Raw genomic sequence first — 20,859 nt, 5'->3', positions numbered from 1 at the left:
CCAAACTATAATTAAAAATGAAAGGCCATAAAAATAAAATATATATCTTCAAATTATAATTAATAAAAAATGAGCTCTTGTCAATGTTATCGTGACTTTTCAAATGAGACATTAAAATTTCATAAGTAATAGAAAGTGATATATCAGACCAAAGAATAAGCATTTTTTTTTTCTTTCTAATTTAGATATAATGCAAAGCTATTTTATGAATTATCAAATAAAGAATTTGAACACATAAAGAAGACATCAAACCAAACCAAAGTACTAAATAACACACTATACGAATAGGGTTAAAAAAAAGAAGTAAAATGTACACTTTGTTTATAGAATTTTTTAAAAGTCATGAGAACAGTCTATTTTGCATATTTAACTTAGTTGATTCTTCAGCGTTAAAATTATACTAATAATGAAAAATGAAAAAGTAGAATTGATGTTTTCAAATTAATAGATGTTTTCTCTATCATCGTGACTTTTTTATTTTCACACATCATTTTCATATAAAAAAAATTAAAATTGTTAAGAAAAAAAAAAGAAAAATACATTAGGATATGTTTGGTTCATAGTTAAGAAAATAAAAATTAATTTTTGTCAAATATATATATATATATAATTTAACCTGAAGAGTATTTTTTTCAACAAATATCAACCAAACATAGAAATACTTATTTAGCTATTGATTTCATAACTCCAATAAAACAACATATATAATCACTTTATTATTTTTATTCTATTTCATTTTCATTACTCCAAAAAATTATGAAATTGATAAACTACATATTGTCACATCATAAAGTAGATATAGAACCAATCAACACGTTCCGACTAATTTTTTTAACTTTACAATTAAGAAATTTCCTATTAATATTCTTTAACACAAATTTAAATGGCTAGATAGTGACCAAAAGAAAGAAAAAAAAGTTCTAATAAACTAATAAACAAAATTCTAGCTATATTATAATAATAGCGACAAACCATTAATAATTAGCAAAAATTTAATGGTTATTATTGCATCACTTCTATATAAAAAGTATAGATAATAGAAATTCTTGATTTTAAGGGTTTGTTTTGTTAATTTTAATAGAATATTCTAAATATTTAATGGAATATATATTTAAAATTGATTAAAAATAAATATTTATTAATTATATTAATACAAATTTAACTATTATAATATAAATTTAAATTCAAATGATATAAAATATTATTATTATTATAATATATAATACAAGATTATATTTATTAATTATATTAATATAAATTTAAATTTAAATATTATTATGATAATAATAATTAATAATTATATTAATATAAATTTAAATATTATTATAATAATATATAATACATAATTTTAATTTTTATTAAAAAATTTATCATTTATAATTAAAAAAGTTATTATATTATATATATATATATATTTTAAAAGAACATAAATAATATTGGAAATTTCTTTGATAGGGTCTTCAAAAAGAGCCCTATCGTAGGGCTCTTTTGTGTTTCTCAACCTTTGAACAGTTTTCGGCGCGATTTTTTTTATGACCGTGTATAATGTAGTTATTTAGAGCATCCTGTAAATTTTTAGAAAATTCTGAATAATTTACAGTACCGAAAAATAAGTTCAAATATGCTATTTTCCACGCGCATAAAAAAATTAGTCATGCGTGCAATAATCTGTTTTCGGCATTGTAAATTATTCGGAATTTTCTGAAAATTTGCAGGATGCTCTAAATAACTATAATATACATGGTCATAAAAAAAATCGCGCCGAAAACTATTCACGGGTTGAGAACACAAAAGAGTCCTACGGTAGGGCTCTTTTTGAAGGCCCTACCATAGAATTATCCAATAATATTTTGGTTTAATTTTTCATTTAATATGTTTATATTATTCTTTTATATATATTATTATTTATTTATTTGAAATTTATATAATAATGATACAAATTTAATAAAAAATTAATAAATTCTATAAATAAAAATAAGCAAATGTGATACATTTGCTTGTATCTAGTATATATAATAAAGATAAATGTAATTTTGTATTCTCCTCTATTTTTTATCTCCATATTATTATTATTTTTATTAAATAAATCCCTCATAAATATTTACAATTTCTTTTGACAACTTTCAAAAATAAAATTTAGTACATAGTTCCCCATTAATAAATAATTTAGTTTTTAATTTTTTTCCACCTTTATAATTAATTATTTTCAAATAACTTAGAGTATTTTTGACACTATATACCAATTAAAAAAAATACTTTACAGCAACTAAATGGAAAATTTATTTTATTTTTCGATAAAAAGTATCTTATTAGAATTAAAACAATTAGTAAATTCACAATATTGTTTTTTTTTTACTTGTAAAAATTAAAGTATATAAACAAAAAAATGATAATCTAATTAATATATAAGTGCAATATTAGATTTTTCTAATGTATATTTAAAAATATATATGAATTATCAAATAAATAATTTGAACATATGAAAAAGACATAAGTACCAAATAACACGTTATGGGTTTAAAAAAAATATATACTTTGTAGAATCTTTTAAAAGTCACGAGAAAAGTCTCTTTTGCACACTTGACTTAGTTGACTCACCAACGTTAATATTACGCTAATAATGAATAATGAAAGAATAAAATTAACGTCTTTAAATTAATAGCTGTTTTGACTCTCATCAAGACTTTTCTATTTTTACATATCGTTGTCATGTAAATAAAACTTAGAAAAAAGACAAAAAAATGAAAGCACACATCATATTATGTTTGGTTCATGGTATAATGGATAATATTAGAATAATTGATTTAAGGAAAAAATCTGTCATTCCTATATGTTTTGTTCAAAATTACAAATGGAATAATCTTTCCAATGGAAAATTCATTGGCAAGTTTTAAGGAATTAATATTCTTTTCTAATTTGGGTGGAATAACATTACCATTTCAATGCCAATTCAAAAAAGTGTTAATTTTTGTCAAATATATGTAATTTAACTTACTTTTGTTAACATATTATTTATTCCATTCCATTCAATTGTCAACCAACCAACACGTTATGACTAATTTTTTTAACTTTACAATTAAGAAATTTCCTATAAATATTTTTTAACATAATTAAGCTAATTTAGAAAATTATATAAACAGTATAATAATATATTTTAAAAAAAATTGAAATGGCTAGCTAGTGACCTCAAACATAAAAGAAAAAGCCCTAATAAATTAGTAAACAAAATTCTAGCTATTTTCTAATAATAGCCACAAATCAGTAATAATTAGCAAAATTTTTGTGGTTAGTATTTTCTCCTTTTTTTGGAGACTATCTTTTATGGAGTGTCAACATCATAATAACCTAATAAAAAATCTTCCAAAAAAAATAAATAAAAATACTTGACAAAAAAATTCCAGACCATAATTAAAAATAAAAGGCCATAAGAATAAAATATAAATCTTCAAATTATATTTAATAAAAAATGAGCTCTTGTCAAATGTCATCGACTTTTCAAATAAGACATTAAAATTTAGTACAGTGATAGAAAGTGATATATTAGACCAAAGAACAAGTCATTTTTTTCTTCTAATTTAGAGTTAATGTCTTGACCTTGACTTAAACCTTTTTTTTGGATTAAATATGAAGATAATTAAACTCAGAGTTAATTACTGTAACAAAAGATAAAAGTATTATTTACTAATATTATTACAATATAATAAGGGTTATACATAAATATTTTGTAGAAAGTAGTTGTACAATAAAATATCACGAATACTTAAATTGTAAGTAAACTATATATTATAATCATATTCATAAAACTAAATAATGATAACAATATACATAAATTATGAAAATAAATTTCGAAGAAAAAATATTTAATAAAACTATCAAAGTTATTATTTAATTTATAATAATTAGTGAATTTTTAAATAAAAATAGCATTAATTATTTGAAAAAAATAGTTAAGAAAGATTTATAGTAGAGACAAAAAAAAAATTTATCTGTTTCTTTGTTTTTATAAAAAGAAGTGCGGGAGAAAAAAAAATTCAAAGAGATATTGAACAAAAATGTAAATAGTAGAATTGATATGGTCATTCCACTCGTTTTTAAATGGAAGGTCAATTAAAACACATGAAAAAATAATGTTCCAACATAATCACTTTTCCATTGGAACTTTATGAACCAAACAAAAGAATGGCAAAAAGATTCTTTCGTTTCCATTCCTTTCTAAACCATTTCTATCAACCGAACATTCACTAAGTGTGCCAAGTTTAGGATACATATTTAAATTTGGTTTTTAAATAAAAACAATAATCGTCCTAAAAAATTTAAACAAAAATAAAATATTAAAATTATTTAGTTTATGTATAACTAGTACCAAACATATTTAATTTTTAATACAAACTAACATTAAAACATATTTATACAAATGACTCTTTGAACAAAATATTAACTTGATTTTTTTTTATAACAATAACATATTAATTTGTTTTTTTTTTCAACAACAAAATATTAACTTGATTAATACACCAAATAATTATTATAAATAATAATATTTTATAAAATAACAAAAAATTATCGATTTAATAATATAATAATATTAAGTTCAGATTAATAAAGAAAATTATCATAAACATGTAGTTGGAAGATTCATACATTTTTAAATAGTCAAATGCAACTCCAAATCAAGATTATCAACCTTAAAAACCTATACATTATCAAAAATATAATAAATCCAAAATAATAAGCAAAAAAAAATATAAAAATCATACGAACAAATATTTAACGATCCATACATATTTCAAAGCTCAAAAACGTGTTTGGATGTTGAAAATCCATTCAAAAACCCAAAACAATGAGTATTTTTGACCACCATGTTAGAATTAATATGAAAGTAGACATATGAACAATTCTATATACATGTAGGCGGAATTAATATATGAATGAACATATGCAAAAAAGAATCGAATATTGTATACCTCCAGCCATTGCTATTGATAACCTCGATCTAGCTTTAGATCTACAAAAGAAAAGAACAGAAATTAGAACGAGTACACGGGCTTCCAAGCTCTCACTAACTCTTTTAGATGGAGTTACTGAAAGTCAGAATGAGTAGCGAGCTTGGGGACCGGTACTCTATATTTATAGAGTGAGACCTACCATCAGAGTCTCTGCCACAGATTGAGATATTTCCTCAATCAATTGGGATATGAAAAATCGGGTAACAACAAATCAGGTAACAAACAATGTTGACCATTAATTAGAATATTTTGTCAATAAATTAAATATTGAATATATTAAATCAATTAGTTGATTTTATATACCAAATAAATAATATTCTAACATTCTCCCACTTGGTCAGCATTTAAATTAATGTATTACTTAAGCCCGACGATCATCCCTGTTAGATAATAAACACATGAATCATGGCGATAGGTCCTCTTTTTATGACGAGTATTATCTTCCATGTATTACAATATATTTATTACATAACAATGTAATTTATGTGGCTATGTACTTAAACGAATAAACCTTATGTTTATTCAGGTCCTATGAAAGTAAAATTTTCTCAAATAAAATTAAGATGCGCATAAATATGAGAAAATATCAAAAATATGAGTTTAATTGATAATAACTTCAGTTTGTACAATAAATTTACATAAGGGAACCAAGTCCCATGTTCACTACATGATCCTTGAATTTATGAGGTGGCAAGCCTTTCGTCAAAGGATCAGCAATCATCAATTCAGTGCTAATGTGTTGAATGACCACTTTATTTTCTTTAACACGTTCTCTCACGGCTAAGTACTTGATGTCGATGTGCTTGCTTCGACTACCACTCTTGTTGTTCTTAGCCATGAATACAGCAGCTGAATTGTCGCAGAACATTCTCAATGGCCTAGATATTGAATCTACAACTCTAAGGCCTGAAATGAAACTCTTTAGCCATACACCATGCGATGTAGCCTCAAAACACGAAACGAACTCGGCTTCCATAGTAGAAGTAGCAGTCAAGGCCTGTTTGTTACTCCTCCATGATATAGCTCCACCGGCAAACATAAACACGTAACCAGAAGTTGATTTACGTGAATCAGTACAACCAGCAAAGTCTGAATCTGAGTAGCCAACTACTTCCAGTTTGTCGGTTCGTCTGAACATGAGTTTGTAATCCTTAGTACCCTGAAGATACCTCATAACTTTCTTTGCAGCTTTCCAGTGGTCTAATCCCGGGTTACTCTGAAATCTTCCTAGCATTCCGACAGCAAAGGCAATGTCGGGTCGTGTGCACACCTGAGCATACATCAAGCTTCCAACAGCAGAAGCATATGGGATGTTCTTCATTTCTTCCTTTTCAAAATCATTCTTTGGACACTGGCTCAAATTTAATTTATCACCCTTAACGATAGGAGCAACACTTGGTGAACAATCTTTCATCCGAAATCTCTCTAAAACTTTGTTAATGTAGGTTTCTTGAGATAGACCTAAGATACCTTTGAATCTATCTCGATGGATCTTAATGCCAATGACATAAGACGCATCACCCATATCCTTCATCTCAAAGTTCTTTGAGAGAAATTGCTTCACCTCATGTAGCATGCCCTTATCATTGGTTGCAAGAAGAATATCGTCCACATATAAAACAAGAAAACAAATCTTACTCCCACTGACCTTCTGGTATATACATTGATCCATGACATTCTCTTCAAATCCAAAAGAAGAGATGACATCATGGAATTTTAAATACCATTGGCGGGACGCTTGTTTTAAACCATAGATGGACTTCTTAAGCTTGCACACCAAATGCTCACCATTACTAGAGGAGAATCCTTCTGGTTGTTTCATGTATACCTCCTCCTCTAGGTCACCATTTAGGAAGGCAGTTTTCACATCCATCTGCTGTAGCTCTAAATCGAAATGAGCAACTAATGCCAGGATAACTCTGAGGGAATCTTTCTTAGATACCGGAGAAAAGGTCTCCGTGTAGTCAATTCCTTCTTTTTGAGTGAATCCTTTAGCAACGAGTCTCGCTTTGTGTCTCTCAATGTTGCCTAATGAGTCTTTCTTTGTTTTGAAGACCCATTTACACCCAATAGCCCTCGCCCCATTAGGCAACTCAACAAGATCCCAGACTCCGTTGCTTTTCATAGAATTCATTTCTTCATTCATGGCATTGTACCACAGTTCCGATTCTTTGCTATTCATAGCTTGTGAAAACGTTTCTGGATCATTTTCGGCTCCAATATTGTAGTCAGATTCTTGCAAATACACAATGTAGTCACTAGGTATCGCCGATTTTATTATCCTAGTGGATCTTCTTAAGGCTACACCAGCAGGCTCTTGAGGAGCGGGTGGTTCAGCTTGTTGTTCAACAATTATAGGCAACTCTTGAACAACTCGATCCATTTGAACTTCATCATTGACTTGTGGATCTTCAAAAATTGGCTGTGGTGGTTCAACATCCATTTGGACTGCAGGGGTGTTATCGACCACAATCAATCTTGCTCTTGAGGTGGAGGGTTCTAAAGGATCTTTCTCAGAACCTAAGTCCTTGGATTGATCACTCCCACTAATCAAGGCATTTTCAAGAAATTTTGCATTCCTTGATTCCACAATCCTAGTGCTATGAGATGGACAATAAAACTTGTAACCTTTAGACCTTTCAGCCTAACCAATAAAGTATCCACTTATGGTCCTTGGGTCCAGTTTCTTTTCTTATGGATTGTATACCCTAACTTCAGATGGGCATCCCCAAATGCGTACATGTTGTAAACTTGGTTTCCAACCTTTCCATAATTCAAAAGGAGTTTTGGAGACTGCCTTGGTTGGAACTCGATTTAATATGTACACGGATGTCTTTAGAGTTTCAGTCCACAAGGATTTAGGAAGTTTAGGGTTGCTGCTAAGCATACTTCGCACCATGTCCATCAATGTTCGGTTTCTCCTTTCTGCAACACCATTTTGCTCGGGTGTACCGGGCATGGTATATTGGGCAACAATCCCATTTTCTTGAAGAAACTTTGCAAAAGGACCAGGTGCTTGTCCATCTTCAGTGTATCTACCATAATATTCTCCACCTCTATCTGATCTCACTATCTTAATTTGCTTGTTGCATTGTTTCTCTACTTCAGCTTTAAATATCTTAAAGACATCTAACGCTTCGCTTTTGTTATGAAGTAAATAGATATACATGTAGCGTGAGTAATCATCTATGAAAGAGATGAAGTATTTCTGACCATATGAGTCCATGTCTGGACTACATATATCAGTATGTATGATTTCTAATAGGTCAGAACTCCTATGGACACCACTTTTCTTAGACTTGGAGGTATGCTTTCCCTTAATGCAATCCACACAAGTATCAAAATCAGTAAAATCTAAGGTATTGAGTACCCCATCATTTACTAACCTTCTAATTCTATCAATAGAGATATGTCCCAATCTCCGGTGCCATAATGTAGAGGAATTCTCATTCATGACACATCTTTTATTGCCAGCGTGAACGTGCACAGTATTATAAGCGGTATTGTTTTGTAAATTAAGGCAGTAAAGACCATCAGACAAATTACCATTTCCAACACATTCAGATTTATTATATAAATTAAAAGATTTGTCTGAAAATGTAAAGGAAAAACCAAAAGGTACAAGTCTTGAAACGGAAATCAAGTTTCTAGAGAAACTTGGTACATAAAATGTCTTTTCTAACTTTAAAACAAAACCGCTACTTAAAACTAAATGGCACGTTCCTATAGCCTCCACATGTGAGCCCATCTTGTTTCCAGATAAGATGCTTTGCTCACTTCCCACTGGCTTCCTTAGGTTTTGTAAACCCTGCAAGGAATTTGAAATGTGAATTGTCGATCCAGAATCAATCCACCATGTGTTAATATTAACATTAGCCATATTAGATTCATAACATACGAATGAAATTGGATTACCTTTGTCGTCCATCCATTTCTTGAACTTGGCGCATTCCTTTTTCGCATGTCCTTTCTTTTTGCAGAAGAAACATTTGATGGAATCCTTCTTTATATCGCCTTAGGGAGGCACTTTATTTTCCCCCTTGTCCTTCTTGGATGGTTTGCGTTTCTTGCCTTGGGTGGCCATGTGAGCACTTTCACCTTGTTCCTGCAAGAGCCTTGCTTCTTCTTGAGCACACATGGTTATCAGTTCATTGATAGTCCATTTGTCCTTATGTGTGTTGTAGGAAATTTTGAAAGGCCCATATTGAGGTGGAAGATGGTTAAGGATGTAGTGGACCAGGAAGGTTTCAGGAATGACTACATCGAGTTTCTTCAGTTGAGCAGAAATGTCCCTCATCTTTGAAATATGTTCTCTAACTCCTTTGACACCGGTGAGTTTTGTGGATGAGAACTGGTGGATGAGGTTGTTGTAAAGTGGTTTGTCCGAAGTGTCGAACTGCTCATCGATCAGTTTGATCAAGTCTTTGACTTTCTCAGGTTGCTCCACCGATCCACGCATTCCCAGAGGGATCTTGGACATGATGAACATGATGCTGAGGCGATTGGACCGCTCCCATTTCTCATATAGTGCGATCTGAGCAGCAGTGCTAGTCGCAGTGATTGCAGCAGGTTCGTCCTTCCTTATTGCGTAGTCCATGTCGGCGCAGTCTAAATGAAGAAGAACTCGTTCCTTCCAGATTTTGAAATTATCACCCCTAAGCTCAGGAATTTCGGTAAGGATTTCAGCAAAACTAGAGGATGATGAAGAAGCTGCATGAATAGGATTACAAACTTAGATTTAGAAGATTGAGGCTTAATGAAGTCATGTTTTACCAATGTATAACATGCTGAAGATTGAAATTTTATTAAACAAAAATTGCCTGTGGGCTAAATTTTTAATTTAATAAAATTGGATGTAAATGATGATAGATTATTCAAACGAATTATTTGGGATAAAGTAAGGTTTGAAACTTCTATCTTTATTAAACTTTATGATAAAACTATTAAATTAATTATCATAACTCCTGTGGGTAAATTAAGAAAATTAATTTAATATATTATCCTAATTAATTATATAAATATAATAAAATCCATGTGGGGTAAAATTGTTATATTTATATAATCAATCACAATTTTGTCCATTATGTGATCCTTTCAAATTAATATATAATTTTATATAATTAAAGATGCTGTGGCTACTCCCTAATTATGTAAAATTATATGGTTCACTAGACATTATGTTTTAGGCTCTAGGAAGACCTAAGAACAATTTCGTTATAACATAATAGGCAATCACAGAGAGTAGTGCTCCTAGTGTGGTCGTCCGAAGATCATTAAAAACCGTTCTAGATTGAGCATTTGTCTCAGTTTCATGCGTTCTTATGTCAACCACAAAATTGTTTATGAATTATTCATAATTTTATTCACCCTAAATGTTTTATGAATATTTTATGAATAATTTATGGAGATTAATGTGCTAAATATTATTCAACCTATCTTAATGTTTTGAATATAATCTAAATATATCTAGCACAATAATGAAATATATATAATGTATTTAAAATTATAAAGGCATACATATAAAATTAAAGATAATTATACTCAAAATAAATTTTGCATGAATAAGAACAAAATAATCATACAAATTAGTATAATTAATTATATGTACGAAAATACAATAATTCCATATATATACTTAATGGTAGAAAAAATCATGCTTAATAAGACAATAACATCATTTACTGATTTCGTGAATTAATAAAATAATTGCACAAACTTAATTGTAAAAATTTCTTACATTCTTAAAATAGCACAATTATTTAATATTGCATGAATAAAAGAAATATACCATACACCAAAATCAAGTAAGTGCACATTTTAATTAATTTCCAAATATATAATTTACCAAAATTATATGTTTTAATTAAATTGGCAAGATAAAATTTATTGTCCAAATTGGTTCGAAATTCATGTCTAAAGAGATTCATGACGTTAGATTGATTAAACAACAACAAAAAATCGAAATTTAATATCAAAATTGTTTTTGGCCATAACCGGGTACATGAAGGTTGCAAAACTGATTTTGGATTCTCAAAACTTGATTTGGAAACATAGATCATTAGAAAAAATAATCTGAAGGATTTCTAATGGTACTTATGTGGAAAATTAGTTTTGAAACAAAAAATCAAAAAATATGAGACATTAAAACTCTCTATCAAAATAAAAATAAAAATAAAAATTATGAATATGGCCTTCAAACAATATATAAAACTATATACACGAATATATAATATATGTGTATAGATGAAGACATAGGCACATCTATAAATCATAAAAAAATATATGTATATAATTTGTTTATATTGCCAAAATATGTTAGATATAACATATATGTAAACACAAAACAATACAAACACAATAAAATTACCAAAAGAAATTTTGTTAAATGTAGGCCAACCAAAACCGAAGATATATGTATATATATATGAATATGAATATGAAGGCATATATAAATCAAATAAATATACTTGCAGATAAAATTAGCAAGGCAGAGATGTAGACTGGCGACTGATACCAAATGTTAGAATTAATATGAAAGTAGACATATGAACAATTCTATATACATGTAGGCGGAATTAATATATGAATGAACATATGCAAAAAAGAATCGAATATTGTATACCTCCAGCCATTGCTATTGATAACCTCGATCTAGCTTTAGATCTACAAAAGAAAAGAACAGAAATTAGAACGAGTACAATATATAAATATATATTTAATATTACAGGGAGACTGCCACTATATACCCTGGGATTGCTGAAGAGCTCAACTCCTATTTGGTAAAAAGTTCTCAGCTAATAATCTCTTTTTTTTTTAACTGTTTCTCTACTTATCCCAACGACACAAATATATTTATAAATTATATCTATAAATGGGCACAGTAGTATATATAAATACACAACACATTAATTGGATTTATATAATTCAAAATAGAAAATAAATTACCTTGAAATAATTCTCTTTTATTTCTCTAGCTATCATCCCATTTATTATTCATAACATTTATAAAAGTTTTGTTGTTTGGTTAAAGGATTTATATTATAGCTAATTCTTTTGCTATATACTGATGATTTGAATAAGAGAAAACTATACATATGGAGAGCAATTCTACTGCAGTTTCTAAAGATGAGAAGGGCACAAGCTACATCTTAGAGCTTCACAATGCGGTAAAGTCCGGAGACAAAGACAAGATAGTCGAGCTCTTAAGCTCAAATCGTTCAATAGCGTTCGAGACCAATAAACATGGTGATACGCCACTGCATGTTGCTGCAAGGTTAGGGAATTTTGAAGCGGTAAAACTCCTTGTACATCAAAAGTACTGCGGAGAAAGAAAAAGCCAAGACTTATTAGTCGACTGTGAAACTGGAGAGGTGAAAGACATATTAAAATGGACAAATAACGAGAAATGCACGGCGTTCCATGAAGCTGTGAAGAGGGGTTACTCGGAAATTATTACATTTTTAATTGGAAAAGATTCAAGTTTAGTATATTTGACTACTAAAGATGGAGAATCACCGCTGTTCTTGGCTATCGATAGAGCGCTTTATGGAATTGCCGATTGCATTTTGCGTGTAGTTGATTATGAGAAAGGGCTGTCTCAGAATATTGTTAGTTGGTCAGGGAGGAATGGTTTGACTGTTATGCATGCAGCTGTAATCCGTAGTCATGGTCGTAAGCTACCCACCCTAACTCTGAGCTAATTATACAATTAAACTAATTAAGTTTATTTAAGTACGTGCTTTAAATTAATATCGTTATAATTTATGATTAGGATACTCCAAAAAAATAAAAATAAATGAACTGTTTATATATATATTTATTTGAAAATTTGTCATATAATCACTATAGTTATATAAATATTCTTCCATCGGAGTTTCATTTTGAATCTTACTGGTTGGGTTTTTCACCGTTTTTTACTCGTGAATAATTTTCGGTACGATTTATTTTTATGAATGTGTAAAATTGTAGTTGTTTTTAGCATCCTGCAAATTTTCTGAAAATTCTGAATAGTTTACAGTACCGAAAACTAGGTTCAAACATGTTGCTTTTCACGTGTATATAAAAAATTAGTCACGCGTGCAATAACATATTTAAACTTAGTTTTGGGTACTGTAAGCTATTCAGAACTTTCTAAAAATCGTATTGATATTCTAAATAGCTACAATAATATACACAGTCATAAAAAAATCGCACCGAAAACTATTCAAAAGTCGATAACACTAAAAGCTCCACCGGTAGGACTTAAAGTGAAACACTAAAACATAATTATCATATATATATATATATATATATATGTACAAACACATTAATTATTTGTGCTTTCAGGCTACGTTGAGAAGCTGTTAGAAAAATATGATGGCGATCTTTTAGAAATGAAAGATGTTCATGGATGGACTCCTCTTCACTATGCGGCACACTTTGGCGATGTGGAAGTGGTGAAAAGGTTTTTGCAGAAAAAAGCAACCCTTGCTTTGATTCAAGACAATGAAGGCATGTCCCCTCTTCATATTTCAGCAAGGAATGGTTCTTTTGGAGTAGTAAAATCATTAATAGCTGAATCCGGAAAATATTCGTACAACATTTGTGAGTTATTGGACAACAACGACCGAACGACTCTACATGTTGCTGTGGAGAGTAGAAATATATCCTTGGTAATCAGAATGCTACATTTCAAGGAGTTTAATGATATTTTACATTGGAAAGACAAAGATGGAAATACTTGCTTCCATCTCGCTGTGTTAACTCGAAGTGGAATAATGACATCAGCATTTTTATTTTCTCTTCGAGTACTTGACCAAGTCGCTATCTTAAATAGGAGTGGAACAATGACATCATCATTTTTATTATCTCGTCGAGTACTTGACAAATTCGCTCTTAATAGTAAGGGAATGACGGCCACTGATATTGTGCGAGATGAAAACTTCAACCGGGTAAGATTTTATCTTCCACTATATAATGACTATATTTATATAAAGTGTTGCTATATATTTTACATTTAAGGTGCAAGTGTCACCTTATGATTAATTAGTGATATTTAATATTAGTTACTAAATTAAAATGTATGAAATTTGTTATTGAATTTGCACTAATATTGGTATGCTATTTAATGGTGTTGGACACACATACTCTTTAATCTCACTAGTATCTAATATAAAATGCATGTTTACTTAGTTTTATTTAGAAAATGTATTAATATATTTTTAATTGTTATTTAAATTTTAATTAAGTAAACAATGTGGTATATATTATAAAAGAAGTAACATAAATATATTATAAAAAATTAAGCTAAAACATTGTTTATAGCCTAAAAAATATGATATTTTTACATATAAAAATATGGTGCATTATAGTTTTAAAGTAAATTATTTAATTTTTTTTATTAGTTTGAAATTTAGTGTTCACAATAATTTAAAATTTAGTAGTTTTTATATATACTAGATAGAAGCAACATGCAAAATATGAACGTTTGCTTAGTTTTATTTATACAATTTATTATTTATTTTTATTAAATTTATATTAATGTCATATAAATTTTGAAATAAATATCCTATTTTAATTAAAAATTTATTTATTTTTGTTTAAGTTTATGTTTGGTCTAGTTTTTGAATTTGAGAGTAACAACATAAGATTATATATTATATGTTTAATGTAATATTTAATATTATACCTGAATTTTAAATTTAAGTTTCTTGCTAGTTTTTTTATAAAAAAATATATATTTTTTCTAATTCACAATAGATTACATTATATGTTTAATGACATTATTCTAATAAGTTAGTTTACGTTTAATTAAATTTCATTTAAGTTATAAAACATATGATTTTATTATCTTTAAATAATTATCATTATAAAATATTTCAAAAATATCATATTTTAATTTGTTTAGTTATTTATTATTTTTAAATAATTATCATTGTAAATATCTCAAAAATATCATATTTTAATTTTTTTAATTATTTATTTTATTTTATTTAAGTTTAAATTTTTACAAACTACTGTTAACTATAAGAATATTCTATTAAATATAAGAATATTTCGTTAAAATTAACATTAAAAAAATAAAAAATCATTAAAACCAATAATTTCCGTTATCTACACACTTATTATATAGAAGGGCTGTTTTGATTTATATATAATATATGGTAATTCTAGTTTTAGAAAAAAAAATATTCAATATAATAAAATATTCAAAAACTCCCAATTAAAACTATTATATATGAATCTGAAAAGTTTATTTGATAAAATTTTAATTATTACATAAAATTTTTAAAGCCAACATTACATAATTATTCAATATAATTTCTCGTTAGAAAAATTAACAACAAAATAATAAATATGTATATTTATGTATTATGTCACTATTACATATATGTATGAATACATAAAATACATTAAATGACAAAATAATTAATTAACAAAAAAAACAAAAGAATAAATTTAAATACATAAATATTTTTCAGTTTTAGTTTTGAAAATATAATTGATAGATTAATTTAAATACTTTAATAAAAAAATTTAAAATATATAATGTGAAATTATTATGGTTTATTTATTATTTTTTATTTTTATTTCTAATTTATTAATCTTATTTAGATGAATTTATTATTGTTTTATTTTTTTTAAATTCATTTACTTTATATACTTAAATAACTTTAAAACTAAGAGAGTTAGAAAACAATAAAAAAAAAAATGTTAAGTCTAACTGAAGCCGACAATTTCTATTAAACTCATCACCTCCTTCTTTGAACAAGACTGTGTATACTTTATTATAAACTCTAGCAGATGATGGATTTGACTAAATTAGTGCTCATGATAAAACAAGGTGGCTGTCTACCGAGTTTGGAAAGTGTTCATGCAAAAAAATCATCCAAAGAGAAACTTGTATTTGAACTTGAACAGGGCCACGATGACAACAAGCAACATATTGGTCGGAAGGTACCTTTCATCAGTGACATAGCGAACGTCAACTTAATTGTGGCGACAATCGTGGCAAGCATCACATTCGCCTCCGTCATCCAAGTTCCCGGCGGATACAACGATCATGGCATAGCCAACTTAAATGGCAATTCTTCGTTCAAACTTTTCTCGGTCTTTAACTCACTGGCTTTCGGTTTCTCAGCTGCTTCAATCTTCATCTCCTTTCTGTCGGTTCTCCACTACCATATTGGCATGGCCATCGAAAGGCTGTCGTATCGACCAATTTTCTTGGGCTTGGCCATTTTGCTAACCCAAGCCTCCCTTGGTTCGTCGGTAATAGCTTATATCATGTCTACAAAAGCAACACTGTTGGACACCACAAGTTCTCCCTGGAAATTTGCTTGCTCTGCCTTCGTCGTACCTGTGGCCTGCACTTTAGTACACTTATATATTTCATATGCGTGGAAATTAATTTAAGGCGTATACCACATACCACATAAGTTGTACCTTAATACTTTCAGTACAACAAGTTTTATGATAAAATTTTTGAATTTTAATGGGCAAAAATAAGTTTGAAGCATTTGAAGTTAAACATATTTGTTTGATTGCCTATATACTTATTTTTGACAGATACTCTTGTTGATTGAAGAACAAAGTAGAGTGACCTATAATGTGTTAGTGTTTAATTATGTGTTTTCAGTTATTAAACATTTCACAACCAACTTAGTTAGCTTATATATAAAAGTGTCATAAATATATAGATGTAACCAATACATAATCAGTGACATACTAAATTTCTAGTCTTCGTCTCTTGCTCTCTGCTAATTTCTTTTATATCTTTCGTATAAAAACTAATTATGTCGTCGTTGTAGGTGTAGGAGTTTAATTAAGTGGAGTTTATTATATAATTTATTACAGTGAGTATATTTTAATGAATCTTATATATATTATTGGACCTAAATTAAAACTAAATTCTTTTTATTATTATATAAAAGTTTTTTGAATTCAATAGTAATATTTTATCGCAATTTTACTGTGTATATAGAAACTTATCTCTACTATTTGAGACTTTTGACAGAATTTCTGCTTATTTATTTAAAAGTCATCTCAGGAAAAAGTTTTTTTTTCTTTTTCTTTTAAGCACTTCTTGGCAAATTTTAATAAAATACACATATGTGTTACATTAATATGGTAGAATTATATTTTGTTAGTAACTCTGGAGTGACGAATCATTCTAAATTAATCAGTGTTAATTTCCTAACAGTAACATATAATTATATAATTCAAATATGTTACTTTGAAGTAATTAGGCCTGTAATTAGTTTTTGTTTTTCATTTCTTATTATTATACCAACTAAACTAGTCCTTATATAATGAGAATTGCTAAGGGTGTCCAACACCATAACCAGGTGGCGTATTATTTTATTTTTTTTGCAATTCAATATCGGGTCCTACACATTTGAATTTAATAAATATTATATAATATCATTAACTAACCATAAGATATCATCTGATGTAGTGTTGAACATCTTAATGTATCAAATAACAACACCCATATATAATAAGTACATATCTATACTTTTTAGTACTATCCAATATTCACCTCTATTATATAATATTTTTTTTTCCTAAAGTTCAATTAAATTGCAATTTTATTTTTTATATAATGCGTGTAAGGGAAAATATCAGCTTTGCTAATGACACTTGTACAAGACTGGGCTATAAGATGAAATTTTCTTAAACCCAATTTATTTAATATACATATATATATTTATATATTATTTGGATATTATCACAACTCTAATGTGGTAGTGTCTCACTAAGGTTTGCTCTTGGCTTTTGTTGCAAGGGACAGTAACCAGAACACAAGTTTGATGAAATGGAAGCTTGGAGCTGGGATTGATAATGTTGTATTTCAATGCCATTCAGTTGCGGTGGTGGCCAATATCGTCGTTATATCTGAAGTTCTAGCTTTGGTTTTGTTTTATTAGTTTCTGTTTGATGTTGTTATTGCTTGCTGTCTTAGGTCTTTAGTATGTGTTTTTGTTGTGTTTTCGTTGGCCTCTGTTTTTGTTGGAAAACCTATTGCAATAAATACAAACTTTTTTCTCTTTGTATGTCAAAAATGAGATTATTTATCAAACATTACAACTAGCAATATCAATATATAAACTAAAGCAAAACAAGCAATAGAAAACACAAATCAAGATTTTTCCAGGGAAACATAATGTGGGAAAACCCACGGGGACCGTAGTCCGCTTAAATCATCCACTATCACCAAAATTTAGTAATGAGATTACAATGTTCTTCTCTACTGTAACTAGAGACTCACAACAACATCAAGATATAATATTGGATCAATAATACACATAGTCATCATCTATAAGGATGGATACACCATGGAAAAAGTTTGGGTCTCACCAAATAATTATGGTGGAACACTAAATTGGAACTCGTAGATTTGTAGAGCACCTTACAACTATTCATCACCCAAATTTTGAGCTAAAATTGCTGATATCAACAACTCAATCTTTGGGCCAAGGCCCGCTTCTCTTTTTCACGCTGGCTTCTCTCACTCTCTAGCCCAGCTTTTTTTTTTTAATCAATTTGCAGCTCATGAGCTGCTTCTCTTAATTGGGCCAAGGCCCAACAAAGGGACGGGCCCAACAATAATTGAGATGCCATACTTTTGTTTCTCAATATATTATTTGAGTTTCTATTTTCAAATGTCTTTTCTACAAAGAAAAAAAAAAGCAATCAGTCTCAACTGACTTTTTCTGCTTTGGGTGTAATACAAAATTCTTCAATTTCAACCAAATAATAAACAAAACAAAGTAACACCACTCGTCAGTAATTGAATCATAGATGGCATTAAAAAAAACAAACAAAATAAAAGACAATATCCAATTAGCAAATTACTCAATTAACACAAAAGATCAATAACAAACCCACCTCATTAATCATAGCAATAGTGAAATAATAAAGTTACTATGTACTTAAATAGATAATACTACAATTTAATGCTTTAACGTCACTTTTTACAGAGACATTTTCTTTTGTTAAAGAAAAGAGAAATTTGTGGTAAAAAATTATTAAGTAGTTCAAAAATTACACTTAAATCACTAAGTATTTTTTTTTTGTGTGGCAAAAGTTAGGAAGTTGTCTCAAAAATTGCATTTAAGTTAAGTAATTTTTTTGGAGACAAAAGTTAGTAAGTTGTCTAAAATATTGCACTTAAGTCACTAAATAATTATTTTTGTTGCAAAAGTCACATTTTACACAAAATTTATCTTAAATTTAATTAATCATAAAATGTGTAAAAAAATATATTCATAACATCAATATAATAAATGAAATCTCTTTTAAAAATAAAAAATGAGTTAAAAATTTCTAATATAAAAATATTATTCAATATTAGTTAAATTAAAATTTTTTAAAATAATATAACTTAAATTGAATTAAAACTTAGTTTATTTAAAATTAAAAAAAATTAGTTTTGTTAACCTTTGTTACAAAAATTAAAAAAAAATAGCAAATAATTTTGCCACAAAAAAACTACTTAGTGACTTAAGTATAATATTTCAAATTACTTACTATCTTTTTCCACCAAAAAATCTATTTAATGATTTAAGTGCAACCTTTTAGCCTACTTATTGACTATTACCGCAAAAAAAACTACTTAGTGACTTAAATGTAACTTTTCAGACTACTTAATTATTTTTGCCGCAAATTTCCCCTATAGCCAAAAAACAGGCCTAGAAGAAATGAAATGGTTTACGAGACCTTTGACCTCAAACTACAATAGCTATTCAATATAAAATAAGCAAAGTTACAAAAAAGTTAACAAAAAACTCAAGAATTTGTTTAACAAAATAAATGAAAAGAATCCTATTAAAATGTATTAATCAAGAGGTTTTACAAGGACATAATTAATTCCACAAGAAAATGCATAGAATAGTTTTTTTTTTTTTTTTAAAAAAGCTTATGCTCTATGTGTGTTAGATAAAAAAAAATGTTCTGCTTGTCCCATGATCAAATTCATTATAGAGGAAATTACATTTTATATGAGATTTTTAGTAGAGTATGCAAAAATATGGCTTTTTTTCAAGAAAAGTTAATTTATGGCTTTTTTTTAAGAATTTTCACTTTTATGGGTTTATTTTCCCATATTTTTGTATAAAAGTTGGTTTATGCCATAGTTTTACTCTTAATCAAATTTGGAAGGGTATATTTGTAATTTGATTATTATTTTTTTTAGGTTATTTATTTTTTTATATTGTTTTTATATTACTAATTTTATATTAAATTTTTCTTTGGTTGTTTTGCACATTTTTTTTTGTAATATGAACTGTTTTTAAAATTATTATTTATTTATTATAAACATGTTTTTTTAAGATTTTACGTTTTTTTTTTTCAAATCTTGGACAGGGTAACCAGTTACTTGATTGATCTTAAAAAAAAATCCTAGAGCTAGGTCAAATAACATGCACCAGGAGGAGTAACCAGTTATTTTGAGATGAGTAACTTTCTGCCATAAGAGGGGTAACCAGTTACCTAAGAGGGGTGACGAGTTAATCATATTAAATATGAAAAGAAATATCAAATTTGAAGGAAAAAAATGGAAGAACACTTCATTTAAAAAGGAAGAAAAAGTAACTATGATTTTAGTAACATAAGTAACTAGTTATCATAAAGAAATCATAAATATACACACACCAGAACGTAAAAGTAACCAGTTACCCTTAGAAATATACACACAAAGAATGTGAAGGTAACCAGTTACCCATTCACGTTTTCATATTTTTATTAGTTTTCTTTCCAAATTTTGGTATTCCTATAAGTGTTACAGTAAAAAGAAAATGCTGAAAAAATTGATTTGAATTTTTTTTATATATAGTGGAAAAACTATAAAAAAAATTACAATAATAAAAGATAA

General features: G+C 28.0%; 3 protein-coding genes across 4 annotated transcripts in view; 2 read left to right on the top strand and 1 right to left on the bottom strand.

Annotated features, from left to right (window-relative positions):
- Positions 1–17,871, top strand: part of LOC133781465 (receptor-like protein EIX1) — a 32,592-nt gene extending 14,721 nt beyond the window's left edge. For both annotated transcript variants that reach the window (XR_009870122.1, XM_062220455.1), the window contains one exon: positions 17,779–17,871. The gene's annotated coding sequence lies outside the window, so the exon portion shown is untranslated. The remainder of the gene's footprint in view (positions 1–17,778) is intronic.
- Positions 8,536–9,607, bottom strand: LOC133783727 (uncharacterized). The gene is made up of 2 exons (XM_062223372.1): positions 8,922–9,607; positions 8,536–8,814 (listed from the first exon to the last, which is right to left on the bottom strand). The coding sequence occupies exon 1, from the start codon at positions 9,601–9,603 to the stop codon at positions 9,022–9,024; it is 582 nt and encodes a 193-aa protein (XP_062079356.1). The 5' UTR covers positions 9,604–9,607; the 3' UTR covers positions 8,536–8,814; positions 8,922–9,021.
- LOC133783677 (uncharacterized) lies at positions 12,101–16,400 on the top strand. The gene is made up of 3 exons (XM_062223326.1): positions 12,101–12,677; positions 13,332–13,936; positions 15,789–16,400. The coding sequence occupies exons 1-3, from the start codon at positions 12,101–12,103 to the stop codon at positions 16,398–16,400; spliced, it is 1,794 nt and encodes a 597-aa protein (XP_062079310.1).
- Positions 17,872–20,859: the final 2,988 nt, after the last annotated feature.

This window comes from Humulus lupulus, chromosome 6, assembly GCF_963169125.1.
Source record: "Humulus lupulus chromosome 6, drHumLupu1.1, whole genome shotgun sequence".
NCBI lineage: Eukaryota > Viridiplantae > Streptophyta > Magnoliopsida > Rosales > Cannabaceae > Humulus > Humulus lupulus.
Note: the sequence above shows the minus strand (reverse complement) of the source record. Positions and strands in the feature narration are given on the sequence as shown.

Bases quoted from the DNA above. Each gene is read 5' to 3' on its own strand.
- LOC133783727 (XM_062223372.1), bottom strand. From the start codon at position 9,603: ATGGACTACGCAATAAGGAAGGACGAACCTGCTGCAATCACTGCGACT.
- LOC133783677 (XM_062223326.1), top strand. From the start codon at position 12,101: ATGGAGAGCAATTCTACTGCAGTTTCTAAAGATGAGAAGGGCACAAGC. The intron at 12,678-13,331 runs GTAAGCTACCCA...TTGTGCTTTCAG, and splicing joins TGTAATCCGTAGTCATGGTC to GCTACGTTGAGAAGCTGTTA. The intron at 13,937-15,788 runs GTAAGATTTTAT...AAACTCTAGCAG, and splicing joins GAGATGAAAACTTCAACCGG to ATGATGGATTTGACTAAATT.